The sequence below is a fragment of the Syngnathus floridae genome, chromosome 12 (genome assembly GCF_059516105.1).
Source record: "Syngnathus floridae isolate MCC-2025c chromosome 12, RoL_Sflo_1.0, whole genome shotgun sequence".
Classification (NCBI taxonomy): domain Eukaryota; kingdom Metazoa; phylum Chordata; class Actinopteri; order Syngnathiformes; family Syngnathidae; genus Syngnathus; species Syngnathus floridae.
This window is the reverse complement of record NC_142424.1, coordinates 75,415-90,759: the sequence shown is the minus strand read 5'-3', so window position 1 is coordinate 90,759 and position 15,345 is coordinate 75,415. Positions and strand designations below refer to the sequence as shown.

At 57.3% G+C, this 15,345-nt stretch overlaps 4 protein-coding genes across 11 annotated transcripts; 3 read left to right on the top strand and 1 right to left on the bottom strand.

Moving 5' to 3' along the window:
- The first annotated feature begins 318 nt into the window (after positions 1-318).
- On the top strand, positions 319-3,767 carry ugcg (UDP-glucose ceramide glucosyltransferase). Of its 3 annotated transcripts, none has more exons than XM_088392107.1 (10): positions 319-833; positions 1,571-1,703; positions 1,784-1,886; positions 2,079-2,180; positions 2,266-2,378; positions 2,502-2,680; positions 2,958-3,044; positions 3,109-3,216; positions 3,310-3,388; positions 3,456-3,767. In XM_088392107.1, the coding sequence occupies exons 1-10, from the start codon at positions 736-738 to the stop codon at positions 3,624-3,626; spliced, it is 1,173 nt and encodes a 390-aa protein (XP_088248233.1). In that variant the 5' UTR covers positions 319-735; the 3' UTR covers positions 3,627-3,767. The 3 variants fall into 3 exon arrangements, with proteins under 3 accessions (XP_088248233.1, XP_088248234.1, XP_088248235.1); XM_088392108.1 differs by having other exon boundaries at positions 1,491-1,703; XM_088392109.1 differs by lacking the exon at positions 319-833 and adding an exon at positions 1,012-1,318.
- A 1,014-nt stretch (positions 3,768-4,781) lies between these two features.
- Positions 4,782-8,771, top strand: hsdl2 (hydroxysteroid dehydrogenase like 2). 2 transcript variants are annotated; one of them, XM_088392092.1, is made up of 11 exons: positions 4,782-4,945; positions 5,788-5,951; positions 6,024-6,122; positions 6,518-6,632; positions 6,785-6,888; positions 7,083-7,181; positions 7,259-7,453; positions 7,534-7,605; positions 7,679-7,825; positions 7,907-8,035; positions 8,611-8,771. In XM_088392092.1, the coding sequence occupies exons 1-11, from the start codon at positions 4,929-4,931 to the stop codon at positions 8,718-8,720; spliced, it is 1,251 nt and encodes a 416-aa protein (XP_088248218.1). In that variant the 5' UTR covers positions 4,782-4,928; the 3' UTR covers positions 8,721-8,771. The 2 variants fall into 2 exon arrangements, with proteins under 2 accessions (XP_088248218.1, XP_088248219.1); XM_088392093.1 differs by lacking the exon at positions 4,782-4,945 and adding an exon at positions 5,311-5,466.
- On the bottom strand, positions 8,771-12,656 carry LOC148389163 (serine/threonine-protein phosphatase 2B catalytic subunit gamma isoform-like). Of its 2 annotated transcripts, XM_088392088.1 has the most exons (14): positions 12,318-12,655; positions 11,408-11,605; positions 11,184-11,308; positions 10,995-11,106; positions 10,517-10,662; positions 10,304-10,443; positions 10,129-10,206; positions 9,947-10,041; positions 9,729-9,854; positions 9,585-9,662; positions 9,440-9,524; positions 9,275-9,372; positions 9,154-9,180; positions 8,771-9,080 (listed from the first exon to the last, which is right to left on the bottom strand). In XM_088392088.1, exons 1-14 carry the CDS (start codon positions 12,364-12,366, stop codon positions 8,932-8,934), a joined length of 1,506 nt encoding a protein of 501 aa, XP_088248214.1. In that variant the 5' UTR covers positions 12,367-12,655; the 3' UTR covers positions 8,771-8,931. The 2 variants fall into 2 exon arrangements, with proteins under 2 accessions (XP_088248214.1, XP_088248213.1); XM_088392087.1 differs by having other exon boundaries at positions 9,440-9,662; positions 12,318-12,656.
- On the top strand, positions 12,220-15,210 carry ppp1r3b (protein phosphatase 1, regulatory subunit 3B). 4 transcript variants are annotated; one of them, XM_088392138.1, is made up of 2 exons: positions 12,220-12,480; positions 14,263-15,210. In XM_088392138.1, exon 2 carries the CDS (start codon positions 14,297-14,299, stop codon positions 15,041-15,043), a length of 747 nt encoding a protein of 248 aa, XP_088248264.1. In that variant the 5' UTR covers positions 12,220-12,480; positions 14,263-14,296; the 3' UTR covers positions 15,044-15,210. The 4 variants fall into 4 exon arrangements, with proteins under 4 accessions (XP_088248264.1, XP_088248263.1, XP_088248261.1 ...); XM_088392137.1 differs by having other exon boundaries at positions 12,220-13,607; XM_088392135.1 differs by lacking the exon at positions 12,220-12,480 and adding an exon at positions 13,614-13,848.
- Positions 15,211-15,345: the final 135 nt, after the last annotated feature.

Genomic DNA, 15,345 nt, shown 5'->3' with positions numbered 1-15,345 from the left:
TCTGGCGGCCAATCACTTGTTTGTCCACATAAGTCCGTTGTCAGACCGATTGTGACATTGTCCTGTGACCAGTCGCCGCCCCCTGTGTCCATGTGCAGCTGTTTGTCAAATCCCATTGAGTCGCAGACGACAGCCAGCCAGTCGGCCAGTCATCGCGAGAGTAAAGTGAAATCACGAAAGGCGAGAGCTGTTCTTCGTCCTCCCCGCCAAGCTTCCGTTTTGTTATTTTCTTTCTTTCTTTCGTTTTTTTGTTTGTTTGTTTCCGGCGGGCGAGGACGAAGGTGGCAGCGTGACGTCACGAGACGTGACGCTCGCTCAGCCGGGTTGCGGGTTGACCCTGACCGGAAACGCTCATCAACTCCGCCACCGCCCCCTCCCCGCCCACGCAGGTCAGCTGATCAACTGCGGATCTGCTGACTGTCAAGCGGCTTCGGCTCGGCCGCGCGCGGTGGGACTGAGAGCGGTCCCCGGCGGACGGAGTCGGCGTCTCGTCTGTCTTCCTTCCTTCCTTCTCGGATCTCCGGACTGGCCGGTTGGTGTCGAGTGGATTTCAAGACTGGATCTGTCGGCCGAATCTTTGACCTCAGTCTCCAGCTGCGCTCGCTCGGCGCACCTTTGCCCGGGGCGGGACCCCACTCCTCGTTTCCCTCCTCCTGCTCCCGGCGGCCGGCTGGCCCGGCCGTCCATCCACACGCCCGTCCGGCGTGCCTCCCTCCCCGCCTTCTGCGTATCACCATGGGTCTGGCGGAGATCGCCATGCAGGGCCTTGCCGTGTTCGGCTTGCTGCTGTTCCTCGTGCTGTGGCTCATGCACTTCATGTCCATCATTTACGTGTGAGTTCGCCACGCTCTGCCTTCGCTTACCTTAGCCTAGCCTAGCCTAGCCTAGCCTAGCCTAGCCTGGCTTACGTTAGCTTACTCTATGTTAGCTTAGCCAAGCCCAGCCCACCGCGGGCCGGCCGACCGGCCGTCACCGCTAGCTAACTTAAATCCCGCTGCTCTGGCTGGAAGTGCTCCGACCTTGTGTTTTCATTTTGGTTATTGGATAAAACGGACATTAAAAAAAAAAAAAAGTGTCGTCATGTTTGGGGCTGGGCGTAGGGTAGCTAGCCGGTCGGTCAGCGCCGGCCGACGGAGATTTTGTTTTCATCCTCTCTCGAGTGAATACCGAGTGAATATTTTGGACATCGGGGTTGCTGAAGCCGACCTAAATGCTTTGCTTACTTTCTATAAAGCGTGAAGTACTACTCCAAAGTAGGGTAGCCCGACCGAACCGCGTTGAGACGTGAAGCTACATTGAATAGCCAAACGGCAGGCAGGTACATTTATTAGTAAACATCTTGTACCCATTTTGTGTGGTGCGAGGGGGGCAAGTGACTTTTGGCTTTGTCATCCATTCATCGCTCGCTCGCTGGCTCACTCACTCTCAAAACAACGGAACTGTGGCTTTTCACATGATCTTTTTACAAATTCTTTGAAACCAATCGGCAGGCAGACCAATGGATACGTAGACAGGCCTTTGCCGTCCTCCAAACGACCTCTGACCCGTCCGTCCGTCCGTCTGTTGTCAGGCGCCTGCGTCTGCACAAGAAGAGGCCGGAGGTTCAGCCGCCGGCGGGCGTGTCCCTGCTCAAGCCGCTCAAGGGTGTGGACGCTAACCTCATCTCCAACCTGGAGACCTTCTTCACCATGGACTACCCCAAGGTAGCTGTCCCACCCCCCAACCTCTGGAACCGTGTGTGTGCGCGTACGTGCGTGTTGTAATCTTGCGCGTGTGCGTGCAGTACGAGGTGCTGATGTGTGTTCAGGACCAGGACGACCCCGCCGTGGACGTATGCAAGAAGCTGCTGGGCAAATATCCCAACGTGGACGCTCGCCTCTTCATCGGTAACCACTTGCGACGCCCTCACATTGAAACGCTCTCTTGCCTGTCTGCGGCCCGCTCTGTCTGCGGCCTGCGTCTTAATGGGCGGCCCTTCCAGGCCCTCGATACTGAGCAATTTGAGGCCGTCTAACTGGGCCAACTAAGTCTCCATTTTGGCCCAAATGCGGACCTGAGCCAGCGCCTGTCTCTGGCAGGGGGCAAGAAAGTGGGCATCAACCCCAAGATCAACAACCTGATGCCAGGCTACGAGGGCGCCAAGTACGGCCTGGTGTGGATCTGCGACAGCGGCATCCGAGGTCGTCCGCCGCCACCTTGACCCTGCGCCGGCCGTCTGAGCGGCGGCCCCGTGCTAACGCCGATGCTAACTGTGTGTGACTGCAGTGAAAGCAGACACCCTGACCGATCTGACCAATCAGATGACCGAGAAGGTGGGCCTGGTGCACGGCCTGCCTTATGTCGCAGACCGCCAGGGCTTCGCCGCCACGCTGGAGCAGGTGAGGCTCGCCACCGGGACGCCCAGTTAGCTTGAGAAGGCGCATCAGCACCGCGCTAACTCCCATGAGGATGACTAGCGGAGCGGCCCGAGATCGCCTAACGAGAGGCAAACTGGTCGGCAGGTCTACTTCGGGACGTCGCACCCTCGCTCGTACATTTCGGCCAACGTGATGGGCATCAAGTGCGTGACGGGAATGTCGTGTCTGATGCGCAAGGACGTCCTGGACCAGGCCGGCGGACTGGTGGCTTTTGCGCAGTACATCGCTGAAGATTACTTCATGGCCAAGGCCATCGCCGACAGGTACGCTCACACGCTCGGGGTCTTTTTTCCATGCACTACCACACTGACTGGCTTTCTGTCTCACGCACACACACACACACACACACACACACACACGTACGCCCCCGCTCACTCACACTCTTCTACACACGCACGCACTCAAAAGGAGAATGTACGCAGGCCGGCATCTCCAGCAGCAACGCTGTTCAGCGTTTTGCGTTGCAATCGGGTGCGTGTCCGCTACACAAGTTAACGCGGCGCTCGCGGGCGGGGCCCCGGCCCGATTGGTCTTGCGCAGAGGCTGGAAGTTCTCCATGGCGACGCAGGTGGCCTTGCAGAATTCGGGCTCCTACTCCATCGGCCAGTTCCAGTCACGCTTGATCAGGTGAACGCTGTGAGCATCATGACCATGCGCAGGCGCTCTAACTTGCTCCCTTGGTCCATGGCAGGTGGACCAAGCTGCGCATCAACATGCTTCCGGGCACCGTGCTGGAACCCGTCTCCGAGTGCTTCCTGGCCAGCCTCATTATTGGCTGGGCCGCGCATCACCTTTTCAGGTTTTGTCTGCCGGCCGCCAGACCGAGCCAGCGCTCTGTCGCACTCCGCTGGTCATTCTTTGCGCCAAATGTTGTTTGTGTCCACTTGTGTAGATGGGACATGATGGTGTTCTTCATGTGTCATTGTTTGGCGTGGTTCATCGCCGACTACGTCCAACTGACCGGAGTTCAGGTGCGTGCCCAATGAGTCCGCCTCGCCGAAGCTATTTGTCATTCATCGTGTTTTGACGGGCGGGCAGGGCGGGCCGCCGAGCTTCTCCAAGCTGGACTTTGCCGTGGCGTGGTTCATCCGCGAGTCCATGGCGGTGCAGATCTTCCTGTCGGCGCTTTGGGATCCCACCATCAGCTGGCGGACCGGCCGGTACCGGCTCCGATGCGGCGGCACGGCCGAGGAGATCCTGGACGTGTAGCTGCTGCCGCGGAGACCCCTGCGTGTTTCTTTGTTTGTTTGTTTGTTTTTTTTGGAGACTATTTATGTTCCTTTTGGTGCTAATGTTAGCAAAGAAGCAGTGGCACAAGAGTGCGGCCCTGAAGCCCCCGGTACTCCCCGCTTTCCGTGGAAACGCTGAACAACGTAAAGGTGAAGGGACAAGACACCACCTGAGCGGTCAGATCAGGAGGCGGCGCTGTCAGCCGTCCTTTTGTATTTGTCTTTTCTTTGTAACTAAACTATTCCGACGGCGTTACGCTCGCGTGAGGAGCGCCGCACGCAGTGTTATGTGTCGTATCATTTCATGTCGACTAACTCGCGTGTACGTGTATCAGTGTAGAGCAGGGTGGGGCGCCCCCCCCCCGGAGCGCTGCTAAGCGGCCGCCGTCGCTTGACTGCAAACTCGCACCGGGGTTCCAATGCGCTAGCCGCTGCGCCTGGAGAGCGACACGTCGCCGATCGATCGAGCCAGCCAGCCAGCCAGCCAGCGAGCGAGCGCACAGATGGAAAAACAATTGGAGCACAAGGTGACGGGCAATTGGTTTAGAATAGGGATATCCAACGACTGCTCCGGGACCATTGGCAACCTGCCTGCCATCCATTGTGCAGTGTCAACTGAAAGCGCTTATCCAGCAGTTTCTCCAATTAACTTGAGATGCGTCATTACTTGCTTGATTCAGTTTAGACTTTGGAATAAACTAATGCCCATGAATGTTGAAGTGGCACTTGCATCCTTCCATTTTGACGTATGTGGAACAGGTCGAGGGGAGTGCTGGTCGAGCGTCACAGAGAGTTAGCCTTAGCAAATAGCAGAGCCACCAGGGTTCGGCCTGATGACGTCACCCTTGAACGTGCCAGGCTGGCTGTCGTCCAATGAGACGTTTCACATTTCAGCTTAGCGACCAATCACGCTGCACAGTTGAATTGTCACGCCAACAATACATTTTTGTCTTTAAAAAGGACCCTCAATGCGTGTGCGCGTGACACTTGCCAACATGATTGTGCGACCCACCACACAGAATGGCCGCAGCCCAGCTCAAAGTGCGTCTTTTCCCTTTTTTTGATTCCCTTTTGGATGCGCGTTCGTGAACGTGTGCGACGTCTCAACGAATCGCGGGGATCTTTGGCAGGAGACCGGAAATGGAGCCCGTTGGCCGGCTGGGAGGGAGGGACTGACTTCCGGTTGCCTTCACTGGGTGAAAGGTGGACGAAAAGTCGTTTGTCCTCTTCCCTCCTGTGTATTTTGTTCACTGTCGCCCCGCGGTTGTTTTTCGGAGTGGCCATGCTTCCAAACGGCGGGTGAGTTTGCAGCCGCCCTCTTTGACGACTTCACGTGCGATTAAAAACGACAAATCACCCTCAAAAGTGTCAAGCGACGCTGACACTGATGATTGTTGTGCTTTTACTAAACGTTAGCGCCGAGTGTCCGAGTCGTTTAGGCTTAGCTTAGGCTATCACAGTACTTTTCAATTACTGCCCCCTGCAGCAAGAAGACAACCCCCACCCCTCCCTCAATCTCAACGACTGTAAATTGAATCTAATTAACATGGTAAATGAGGTGACGCGCCCCGCCGCCACCTTTTGAGAAGCACGTGCTCGCTCGCATGACTTTAGCAATAGCTTTGTCCTCATTGGCACAGCTGCGCTTTGTCACCGGTGATTGACGTCCGTCCAAGCCTGTATTGATCGCCAAGGCACATCAAGTAGGGACGGGACAAAATAAAAACCCAGTTCGTCTCCACACCGAAGGCTTGCATGAGCCAAGCAGATCAGGAGAACTTTTCCCCTCTTTTCTTGAAATATTTCCAAATGTAGTAAATGTACGTTCTCGGGCCAGTTTTGCTCTGCAGCTGTTATTTGCTCGGCTTTGCTTCTGACTGCGGCTCGTTTTCTGAGAGCCCTCAAGCAGATGCACCAAAGGCCTGTGGCTTGCTTTGTATGGCCAAAGAAGGATTTGGTGTGGTCCTTCCTTCCTTCCTCCCTTCCTTCCTCCCTCCCTTCCTTCCTTCCTTCCTTCCTTCCTTCCTTCCTTCCTTCCTTCCTTCCTTCCTTCCTTCCTTCCTTCCTTCCTTCCTTCCTTCCTCCCTCCCTCCCTCCCTCCCTCGCGAGTGATAGCCCTCCCGCGCCTCGTTTCTGCGCAGGAAGTTGGCGGGCCGCACGCTGTTCATCACGGGCGCCAGCCGCGGCATCGGCAAGGCCATCGCCCTGAAGGCCGCCAGAGACGGCGCCAACGTGGTCATCGCCGCCAAGACGGCGCAGGCTCATCCCAAGCTGCCCGGCACCATCTACAGCGCCGCGCAGGAGGGTGCGTTGGCCTGTGCGCGAGCATGCGCGTGGCCAGGCCCCAACCTGACCTTTTGGCCCTTTTGCTCTGCAGTGGAGAACTTGGGCGGGAAAGCGCTGCCGTGCGTGGTGGACATCCGAGACGAGCGACAAGTTGAAGACGCTGTTCGGAAAGCCGTTGACAAGTTTGGAGGTCGGGAAGGCTTTGAACTCCAAAACGGGCCGCGAATCCCCAACCGGGAACCAGGCCGACATTGCGAATGACCGCAGAGGCGACGGGCCCGCGGCTGTCTGTCTGTCTGTCCGCCCCCGCTCCATGGTTCCGATACGTTGACCGAAGCGATGAATCGAGTAGAGACGACGGCAAATCTGCAAAAGCATCCATTTGAAGCCATCCGTTCTTGAGATGATTATTGGCCCACAAAAATGAGAGCCATTTCAAATTACCCACCAATACGCTAACGTGCGCCTGCCGCTCGCTTCGGCTACTCGCTGCGCAGTCGACGGTGATTTTTATTTTGTACAAAAGGGCCACGATATGGAGGGATCGCTAACGCGGTGTGCCGGCTTTGTCATCTCGGTCGCCAGGCATCGACATCTTGGTGAACAACGCCAGCGCCATCAGCCTGACGGGAACCTTGTCAACGCCCATGAAGAAGGTGGACCTCATGCTAGGAATCAACCTGAGAGGAACATACATGACGTACGTACCAAGCCGCACGCACGCACGTGAGCGAGCCAGCCAGCCAGCCTCTTTTCTAGACGTCACTTTCAGTTCATTAAGAGTCTCACTTTCACCCCGCTGTCCTGTTCTGATTTTTTGCCCTCCGTAACTGACCAATTTTGGGGCGCCAGGTCCAAGATGGTCATTCCGCACCTGCTCAAGAGTTCGTCTGCACACATCCTCAACTTGTCGCCGCCTCTCAACCTCAACCCCGTCTGGTTCAAGAACCACACAGGTGAGCAAGGCCACCCACTTTTTGTTGGATCCCGAGCGACTGATGCGCCGGTGACCGCGGACGCACTGAAAGTGGCGTGGCTGCGCCAATGACCGGAGGTACGGCTGGCACGCGTAACCATAGCGACAGACCCGACGAGCGGCCGGGGTCGGGGCGTTGATGATGAGTTGACATTGCCCCTGTGTCGCACTCAGCGTACACCATGGCCAAGTACGGCATGTCCATGTGCGTCCTGGGGATGGCGGAAGAGTTCAGAGGTCAAATCGCCGTGAACGCCCTTTGGCCGAGAACCGGTGAGCGAGGCACGCTAACCTCGGCTATCGCGCCGGGCGCTCGCACGCTAACTGGAGCCGTGGCTTTGTGGCCGCAGCCATCCAGACGGCGGCCATGGACATGCTGGGCGGCGAAGGCGTGGCCAAGCAGTGTCGTACTGCGGACATCATGGCGGACGCCGCCTACGCCGTCCTGACGCGGCCCAAAACCTTTACCGGTCACTTCCTGGTGGATGAGGACGTTCTGCGGGAGGAGGGCGTGCAAGACATGGATCAGTACGCCGTCCAGCCAGGTCGCTTGCTCGCTTCTTTGCACGCAGACTGCCCTGCCCTGTCCGCCGCAGTCTCACGCTGCCTTCTGATTGGTCCGCAGGTCACCCGCTCCTGCCCGACTTCTTTCTAGACGAGACCCCCGAGGCGCTGGCCCAGCAAATGGAGCAACACGGTAATGGTGGTCGCGCTTGCCCGCTTGCTGAATTTGGGTGATTGGCAGCTGATAGTGTTTGCTTTGTCGCTAGGGGCGACACCCGCCTTCAAGCCGCCGTCCGCGTCGGCCACGTCTTCTCCCGGCGGCCCCATAGAAAGCACGTTTGAGGTGATCCGAGGCGTCCTCAACGAGGATCTGGTTAAGTCCACCAAGGCGCTCTACCGGTTTGACCTTTCAGGTGATTTCAATGTTGGACAGCCACACGAAAAGGGGACGTCTCTCTCACCTGCTCCCCCCCCCCCCCCCCCCCCTCTGGCAGGAGAACACGCAGGGGTTTGGTTCCTGGACTTGAAGAGCGGGGCAGGCAGCGCGGGGCCAGGCCAGCCGCATGCCGAGCCCGACGTGGTCATGACCATGGATTCGGCCGACTTTAGCAAAATGTTTGCGGGTGAGCGTTTCCACGGCAACCTTTCTGCACGCAAACTTGCCCTGGGCGTCCGGCTGGCACTTTCCTCCGTAATTTGAATCGATGTCAGTGCAGGGGGCGCACCGCCGTTTATTTCTTTGAAATCAATGACCATTGTTCCCACTCGAGCACGGAGAATCTCCAAGTTAGTTATGTTTCCACATTTGCTTATGGCCACCCAAGTTTGTTGTTTGCGCCGTGACTGGCAACGTTTGGTCAACTGACACGTCTTGCGTGGCAACGGCAGCCCGGTGCTTTGCCCGCCCGTTTCTCGGCGCTCGTCACGGTTCGTCCGCAGCGGCAGAGTGGAAACAGCTTAAGCTATTCTCACGAATTTGGCAGCGAAACCTGTTTGCGTGCTAACGGTGTTGCGGAGCTAAAGGGCCTAACTGGTGTCCATGGTAGGTAACGTGTCTCGCCGCATGACCACCTTTCTGTTGTGTTTTTGTCGACATGTGATAACCATATTGTACTGCGTCCTTTGCCATGAGCCGGCCGGTGTGGTCGGTTGAGCCGTTCCCATCCACGCTGACATATTCCCTCCCACCTACGCGCAGGCAAGCTGAAGCCGACGATGGCGTTCATGTCGGGGAAGCTTCGCATCGCCGGCGACATGACGCTCGCCATCAAGCTGGAGAAGATGATGGGCCGCATGTCCAAGCTGTGATGTCATCAGGTAACGATGATATCCTCACGTAAATAAAAGTCAAAACGAGAAGCGCTTTAGCCTTGTTTATTGAGGATGTAAACCGCATATGCCGGTGCAAACCGAAAAGTCCACCGCCGGCGTCTGAGCGTGGATGAGGAAGTGTGTGACTCTCTGTGTGTGTGTGTGTGTGTGTGTGTGTGTGTGGTGGGGCGGGGCAAGATTCCAGGGGCTAAGCCTCGTCCGTTCCGCTGTCACCGAGCGGTGCGGCCCGGGGGCCATCTCGTCTCGGCGGCATCCTCTCGTTGATGCGGTCCAGGCCTCGCGCCTCCTCAAAACTTTGGATCCTACGCGGCGGCGGCTTGAAGTCGTTGTCGCCGCCTGTCGGGCGACACCCTGTGTCAGTCGAGTAATCGTAACATGTGGCGACGGGCCAAAGCGGCCACGCGCTTACCTCCGGCTTCCTCCGCCTCCTCCGTGGCTGCGGCCAGAAAGACGAGTCAGACGCGCTCGGCAAAGAAAGAGAGGGCGAGCGTTAGCGCGTTAGCGCGTTAGCGTGTCGGGCCGAGTCTCACCGCTCTGCAGGGTGCGCCGGCCTCCCGACAACACGCCAAGCGGCAACGTTCCAGACGGCGTTAAGCCTTTGAGCTGCAGCACGCTCTCGTTCTCCTCTCTGCGCACACGCACGTCAAGGAGGCCAGCCCATCGGGCCGGAGTGAGCCTTCACACTTAAGACTGACCTGAGCACAGAGAAGACTCGGGCCATCTTCCCGATGGCACGGATCTTGTTCCGGATGACTTCCTTCCGGACAGCGGGGGCGCCGCCTGCAAGGGGAAATGCTTTGAGTCTTTTACTCAGAGGCCATTGTGAGTCGCGAGCGGCACCTTCTCCTGCGTCGTCGGCGTCCGTCATGAGCTCGTCGTCGGAGCAGATGTTCAACACGTTGACCAGCATCTCCGTCACTGGGGGCGCGGCACAGATGTAAGGGGGTGCCGCCGCAGGGCGGGTGGCGCGGCCTTCCCACTGACCTTTCTCTCCGACAAAAGGCAGCGACCACGTAAAGACGTCCATGAAGTTGGGCAGCCAGTAAGGATGTGGCGAGCAGTTGAACTGACGGATGTTCATCACGTTGTTCTCGTACTTCAACACGGCGGCTGACGCAGGGCAAAAGGACAACTTTGCCAGCAGCGCCAGCATTGGCGGTTCCCGGACAAAGTGGAAATGCTGGAGGCTTGCTTGGGCTCACCTTTGTTGTTGTACACGTCCAAGTAGTTTGGAGCGGAGAAGATGGTGATGAGGGACGGGAAGCCCGTCGTCTGGCTCTTCCTGTACATGCGGTAACTGACCCGGCCGGCCGGCCGTACAGGCGCACGTTAACGTGCGGCGGACGGACAACGCGCGCGCGTGTCGGCCACGTGGGTTCCTTACCCGGCGTCCTGCGCCTCGTGCGCCCGGATGACAGACAGCAGGTTGTTGTTCATCAGGAAGTCGCAGACGGCGGCGTAGCTGCACGCGCAGACAGGTAAGGTGGGTGCCGTGTGGCAAGGTAAGGCTCTGCCTGCTCACAGCGCGCCGTCCGTCCGTCACACCACCTGTACCTTACCTGTAGAAGTAAGAGCAGCCCCTCACGCTGTTGTGGCTAAAGTGGTCCCGGTTCTTCTCTGTGCCGTAGTCCTCGCCGGGGTCGGCCCACAACAGGTCGCACATGGGCCCGAAGGCCGGCGGCTCTTTGAAGCGCTCCAGCTGCACACAGAGAGGACGCACGAGCGTTACGTGGCCGGGCCCAGGGCAGGGCAGGGCCGGCCGGCGTGCTGACCTTGCGAATGTCGTCCAGACTGCCGATCTCAGGACTCAGACCCCCGTGGACGCACAAAAACTGCTGGTTGAGCAAGGCCGCCAGAGGGAGGCAGTCGAAAGACTCCATGCACGCCTCGTACACACAATCCGAGTACTTCATCTTGCCTGCGCGTGCGGGACGGCGGACACGGCCCAGGTTAAGTTGACCCCAAAAAAATGAAAATCTTTTGTAAATCACAACCAAGGAAAATGTATTTGTGTGTGTGTGTGTGTGTGTAGGTGGGTTCATGGCTCCATCGTCTTGTGGCGAGCAATTCCATTGGTCAAACGTGAGCACACTTGAGCATTGGCGGCGGCATGAAGCAAATACAGACCGCAGCGCGTTTAAAGATTCCCGAGCTGGCGTCAAGTAGCCCAGGTCCCGCGCTCCAAGCTGCGCTTCAAACCCACTCAAAGTCCAAACACATTGCCAAGTTGCCGTCATGAGAAACACTCACACTCGTGTTTAAAGGTGAAGTACTCTGTGAGGTGTCGACACTCATGGTTTCCCCTGAGCAGGAACAGTGTGTCCGGGTGGTTGATCTTCAGAGCCCACAGGAACAAGACGCACTGGGGAGACGGACGGGGCCCGCCGTCACCCGGGGAGACGGCCGGCCGGCCAGCGCTGCTGCTCAGCCGGCGCTTACCTCCATGCTGAAGTAGCCCCTGTCCACGTAGTCGCCCAGGAACAGGTAGCGGGTGCTGCCGGGGGAGCCGCCCACCTCGAAAAGCTTCATCAGGTCGAAGAACTGGCCGTGGACGTCGCCACATACTAAACACACACGTTACAACTTGTGACGGGCGTGTGTACCTGTGATGTACCTGTGATGTACCAGTGACGTGATGTACCTGTGATGTACCTGTGACGTACCTGTGACGGGCGCGTCCACATCCAGCATGCAGCTCTCCTGACGCAGGATGGCGGTGGCCTCGTTGATGACGCGCAGGGCCGCCTCCTCCTCCAGGCGTCCTTCCTTCAGCAGGTGCGCCTTCAGCACCTCCACATTAGGCTTCCCGTCCGTGTACAGCTCCGTCACCGACAGACGCGTCCCCGGTGGGTATGGCACCGCTGTGCGCGCACACACACACACACACACAAGTGCAAGCGCACGTTTGCGAGGTGCCAGGACACCACAATTGGGACTTTGGCTGAATGACTAAATTGCCAGGAAAGGTCATGCGAACATAGAAGCCTCAACTTGAATTGCTTGTAATTTACATTGATTAAAATATTGTGAATACGAAAACAATGATGCAGCACAGGCCCAATAATTTAGCCAATTCTCTGCCAAACACGCAGGAGTAATGTTGCTAAAAATTCATTTTGAAACTTTCAGTAGTGCATTCGTTTCCGTGTCTGATGGCATGGCAGTCATGGTCATTTTTTTTAGGGTCGCATGAAACGAAGACCTAGGACTGAACGTCGCGCGAAGTACCCTCCATTTTCACCCTCATTTTTTAATCCAGTGGCTGGCGTCAACCAATTTTTACGTAGCGCTCCTCTAAAGAATATATAGTTTTGAAAAAGATTTTCAAGGTGGTGACCTGAACTAGAGGAAAGTTTCCTTTGACAAATGTAGATGAACTTTATGCCATTATAACATAAAACTGGAATATTGTTTAAGCGACTGTTTCGATCCGAGCGTGGCCTGGGGCGTGTCGGTCAGTCGACGCCAATGACGTCATAATCATGCGCGTAACTCGACCGTCGAGGCCAGCTCGCAGCTAGGCCACACGAATAAATCCGTCGAAGAAGGAGACGAGGAAAATGCGGCGGTCACCTTTAATGGGCCGTTCCGTGGTGGATACTTTGTACTCTTTGGTGGACATTTTGCGCCCAAACGAATCAAGACAACTCGGGGAACTGACGCCCAGACTAGCCGAGGAGCTAGCCGTGGCTCCGCGCGTCTCGCCGCCGCCGCCGCACTTGGAGGCCGCCGAGGGGTGAGCCGAGCCGTGCTGAGCCGAGCTGAGACGGAGTTCAACTTGAGTCCAGGGACGGGGAGGAGTGTGGGGGCCAGGAGGGTCCGGTACCCGATGGATTCGACGACTTCCTGATTTTGCGCCGGGTCGGGGAGGGAGCGCGTACGGCAAGCAAAAGAAAAGGGGAGGGGCTTGGCCGGCCGGCCGTCCGCCCCCCCCCCCCCGGCCGCTCCGCGCTCCGCGCTTGATTGTTCTGGCCTGAACCCCTCCCTTCCCCCAACACACTCACCCACCCCACCCACGGCATCGCTGACTGACGCCCGAGGCCCGCCATGTTATGTTTCCCCCTCCGCCATGAAAGCACGTTCCCAGTGCGCGTTTAACCCCTTGGATGGAGCTTCCCATTCAGAGTCGTGTTTGCCGCTTGGATGTATATTTCGTTGTGATTATTTTTTCCCCCTCTTTTTCTTTATTTTTCCTTCCTTCAGCCATCCGCTTAGCCTATCAATCTCGAAATGTAGTCATAAAGTCAATCCAAGTGACGCGTACTGCGGCACTCATTCGTGTTCTTCCCGCTAGAGGGAGCCAGCGTGCAACTTTTTGGGACAAAGGAGCGTCACGTTGGCTTTTTGCACATGCGTGTTTTTGCAGCGCTAACAAATAAGCTTTGTGAAAGTTGAAGGTGGAGTCCGTCGTTTTGCAAGTCCCATGCATTGCGTATCACACAAGCGCTCTCATTGGTTTGCTTCATTGCGTTGTTCAAATTGTTATCTTGTTTCTCCACCAAGCCGTTGTCAAGTTTGATCTTGTTGAGCGTGCAAATTCGGCATATCGACTTGATCAGCTGTGATTCACCATTACCACCTGCGGCGGCTGTTTTGAACAGTTGGTGAGCGCCGCATTCAAGGACGGCGCCGTGCGGACGGGTGGCTTTTGTTCTGTTGAACTTCAGCCTGCACACAAATATTGACACTTTCTGCACTTTCGCCCTTTTTTCTGGCCCATTCGACTCTTTGCTTTCTGCTTTTGGCTATTCCGCAGAAGGCTGCTGAATTTCAACGGCACGTTTTAGTAGCCTACTCCGGACGTCCCGGCTGACGTTTGCTTTCTCTCGACCTTTGACCCTCGCACGGCCCTTCCCGAAGCAGGTGCGGTGACGTCTCGATCACACGGCCGCTGGCCTCTCCCGATTGGCCGCTAGGGGCTGTCCACGTGGCGCCCGAGTGGCTCTGAAGCTGCGCGCGGCACCGGCTGGCTCGCAGTGTGGCACGCGGAAGCGCACGCTCGTGAAGCTGCATGTGCGTCTCCGCGGGCGGGCTGGAGAGGACTTTTGGCGAAAAATGGACGTACACATTGTCGAGGCCACGCGTGGACGTCGGGTTACTCGAGGTCAGGTGACTTGTTTTTAATGCTGTGCGGGTGGTTTTTGGGTCCAATTCCAAAGTTGACTTGATTGGCACCATGAGTGATTGAGGGGGGGGGGGGCAGGTTGTCATCGAGGTTAGAGGGCTGAGTGCGACTTTCAAACCTATGCAGGGACACGTCAAGGTAAATATACTGCCAACCCGTATATGGGCATCTGCTCTTTGTTGTTTTATTTTTATATGTGCGTGATATTGAAGCTGCTGCTTTGGCTGAGAAGGAAGTCAATGTCCACCACATTCAAACGCTTGGTCCAAGTCTTTTCTGACATGGAGTGACGCCAACCTTGATTTTGCAATCAAACGGACGGCTTCTTCAAATACGTTATTGGGTTTGCGCCCAAAAGGTCAAGCCAATGTTTTTGCCCCGTTTGTTCCTTAGGGTGATGCTAAGCTGACGCGCACACGCTGCCAACATGCCGACGGACATGGCGGTGCCCCTCATCCTGTCCCAGGAGGACTTTGCATACCGGAGCAGTCCGCGAGACCAGAGCCCCGCCTCCAGAAAGAAGCGGGTGACCTTCGCCGACCACCAAGGCTTGCCCCTCACCAGCGTCAAGGTCTTCTCCCAGTTCAAGGACGCCATCTACATTCCCGCCAGCGTCTTCCTTGCGCCGCCGGCCGACCGGGATGACGGCGACGAGCTGGTCCTGGACTTCGCCCAGCCGGCGTCCGACTACGTGCTGTTCCGCCAGAGTGTGGACAGGAAGTGCGTGTGCCTGGAGAGGTGCGTGCTGAGGGAGCGGACCCTGGCGGGCACGGTCAAGGTCAAGAACTTGTCCTTTGAGAAACACGTGCGGCTGCGCGTCACTTTCGACTCGTGGGCGAGCCACTCGGACGTGGAGTGCGCCTACGTCCGGGATTCGTACCAAAGCGCCTCCGCTGACACCTTCTCCTTCAGCTTGAGCCTGCCGCCGCAGCTGCTGGCGCCCCGACGCCACGTGGAGTTCGCCATCTGCTACCAGGTGGCCGGCGCCGAGTACTGGGACAGCAACCACGGGCGCAACTACCGCATCCTCTGGGCCAAGGATAAGCAGCGGCGGGACGGCGGGCGCCGCTTTGGCACGGGCTTGGACGCCTTCGGCAGCCTCACCTGCGGACGGGGGATCCTTCCCGAGTGGCCCAGCTACGCCGGCTACGAGAACGTGGGCCCCTACTACTGAAGCCCCAGTGAGCGAGCGAGCGAGCGAGCGAGCGAAGGGGCTGAGCCAAGGAACGAACACAGACAAAGTGCTCAAACGCTGCTTGCACGTGTGTGCTCATTGAAACGAAACAAGGTCGCAATGAATTTCCGAAAGGATCCTTGATAATAAAGACGAGCTCTTTGAAATGTGTCAAGGAGCCGGTTAGGTGACCGGCTCGAGATTTTGCTTCCGAATGAAATGCAAGGTGATGACGTGACTTCACTTTCTGTACTTTTGGATATGCAGTGACACGCGAAGGCCACTAGAGGTCGTGCAGAAAT

Excerpts from the sequence above, each read along its gene's own strand:
- ugcg (XM_088392107.1), top strand. The coding sequence starts at position 736 with ATGGGTCTGGCGGAGATCGCCATGCAGGGCCTTGCCGTGTTCGGCTTG. Across the intron at positions 2,681-2,957 it reads GCCAAGGCCATCGCCGACAG|AGGCTGGAAGTTCTCCATGG; the intron begins GTACGCTCACAC and ends GGTCTTGCGCAG. Across the intron at positions 3,389-3,455 it reads TCCAACTGACCGGAGTTCAG|GGCGGGCCGCCGAGCTTCTC; the intron begins GTGCGTGCCCAA and ends ACGGGCGGGCAG.
- hsdl2 (XM_088392092.1), top strand. Across the intron at positions 7,826-7,906 it reads CTACCGGTTTGACCTTTCAG|GAGAACACGCAGGGGTTTGG; the intron begins GTGATTTCAATG and ends CCCCTCTGGCAG. Across the intron at positions 8,036-8,610 it reads CTTTAGCAAAATGTTTGCGG|GCAAGCTGAAGCCGACGATG; the intron begins GTGAGCGTTTCC and ends ACCTACGCGCAG.
- LOC148389163 (XM_088392087.1), bottom strand. The coding sequence starts at position 12,366 with ATGTCCACCAAAGAGTACAAAGTATCCACCACGGAACGGCCCATTAAA. Across the intron at positions 11,107-11,183 it reads GGGGCTACTTCAGCATGGAG|TGCGTCTTGTTCCTGTGGGC; the intron begins GTAAGCGCCGGC and ends CCGTCTCCCCAG. Across the intron at positions 10,663-10,994 it reads CTTCACCTTTAAACACGAGT|GCAAGATGAAGTACTCGGAT; the intron begins GTGAGTGTTTCT and ends CCGCACGCGCAG.
- ppp1r3b (XM_088392138.1), top strand. The coding sequence starts at position 14,297 with ATGCCGACGGACATGGCGGTGCCCCTCATCCTGTCCCAGGAGGACTTT.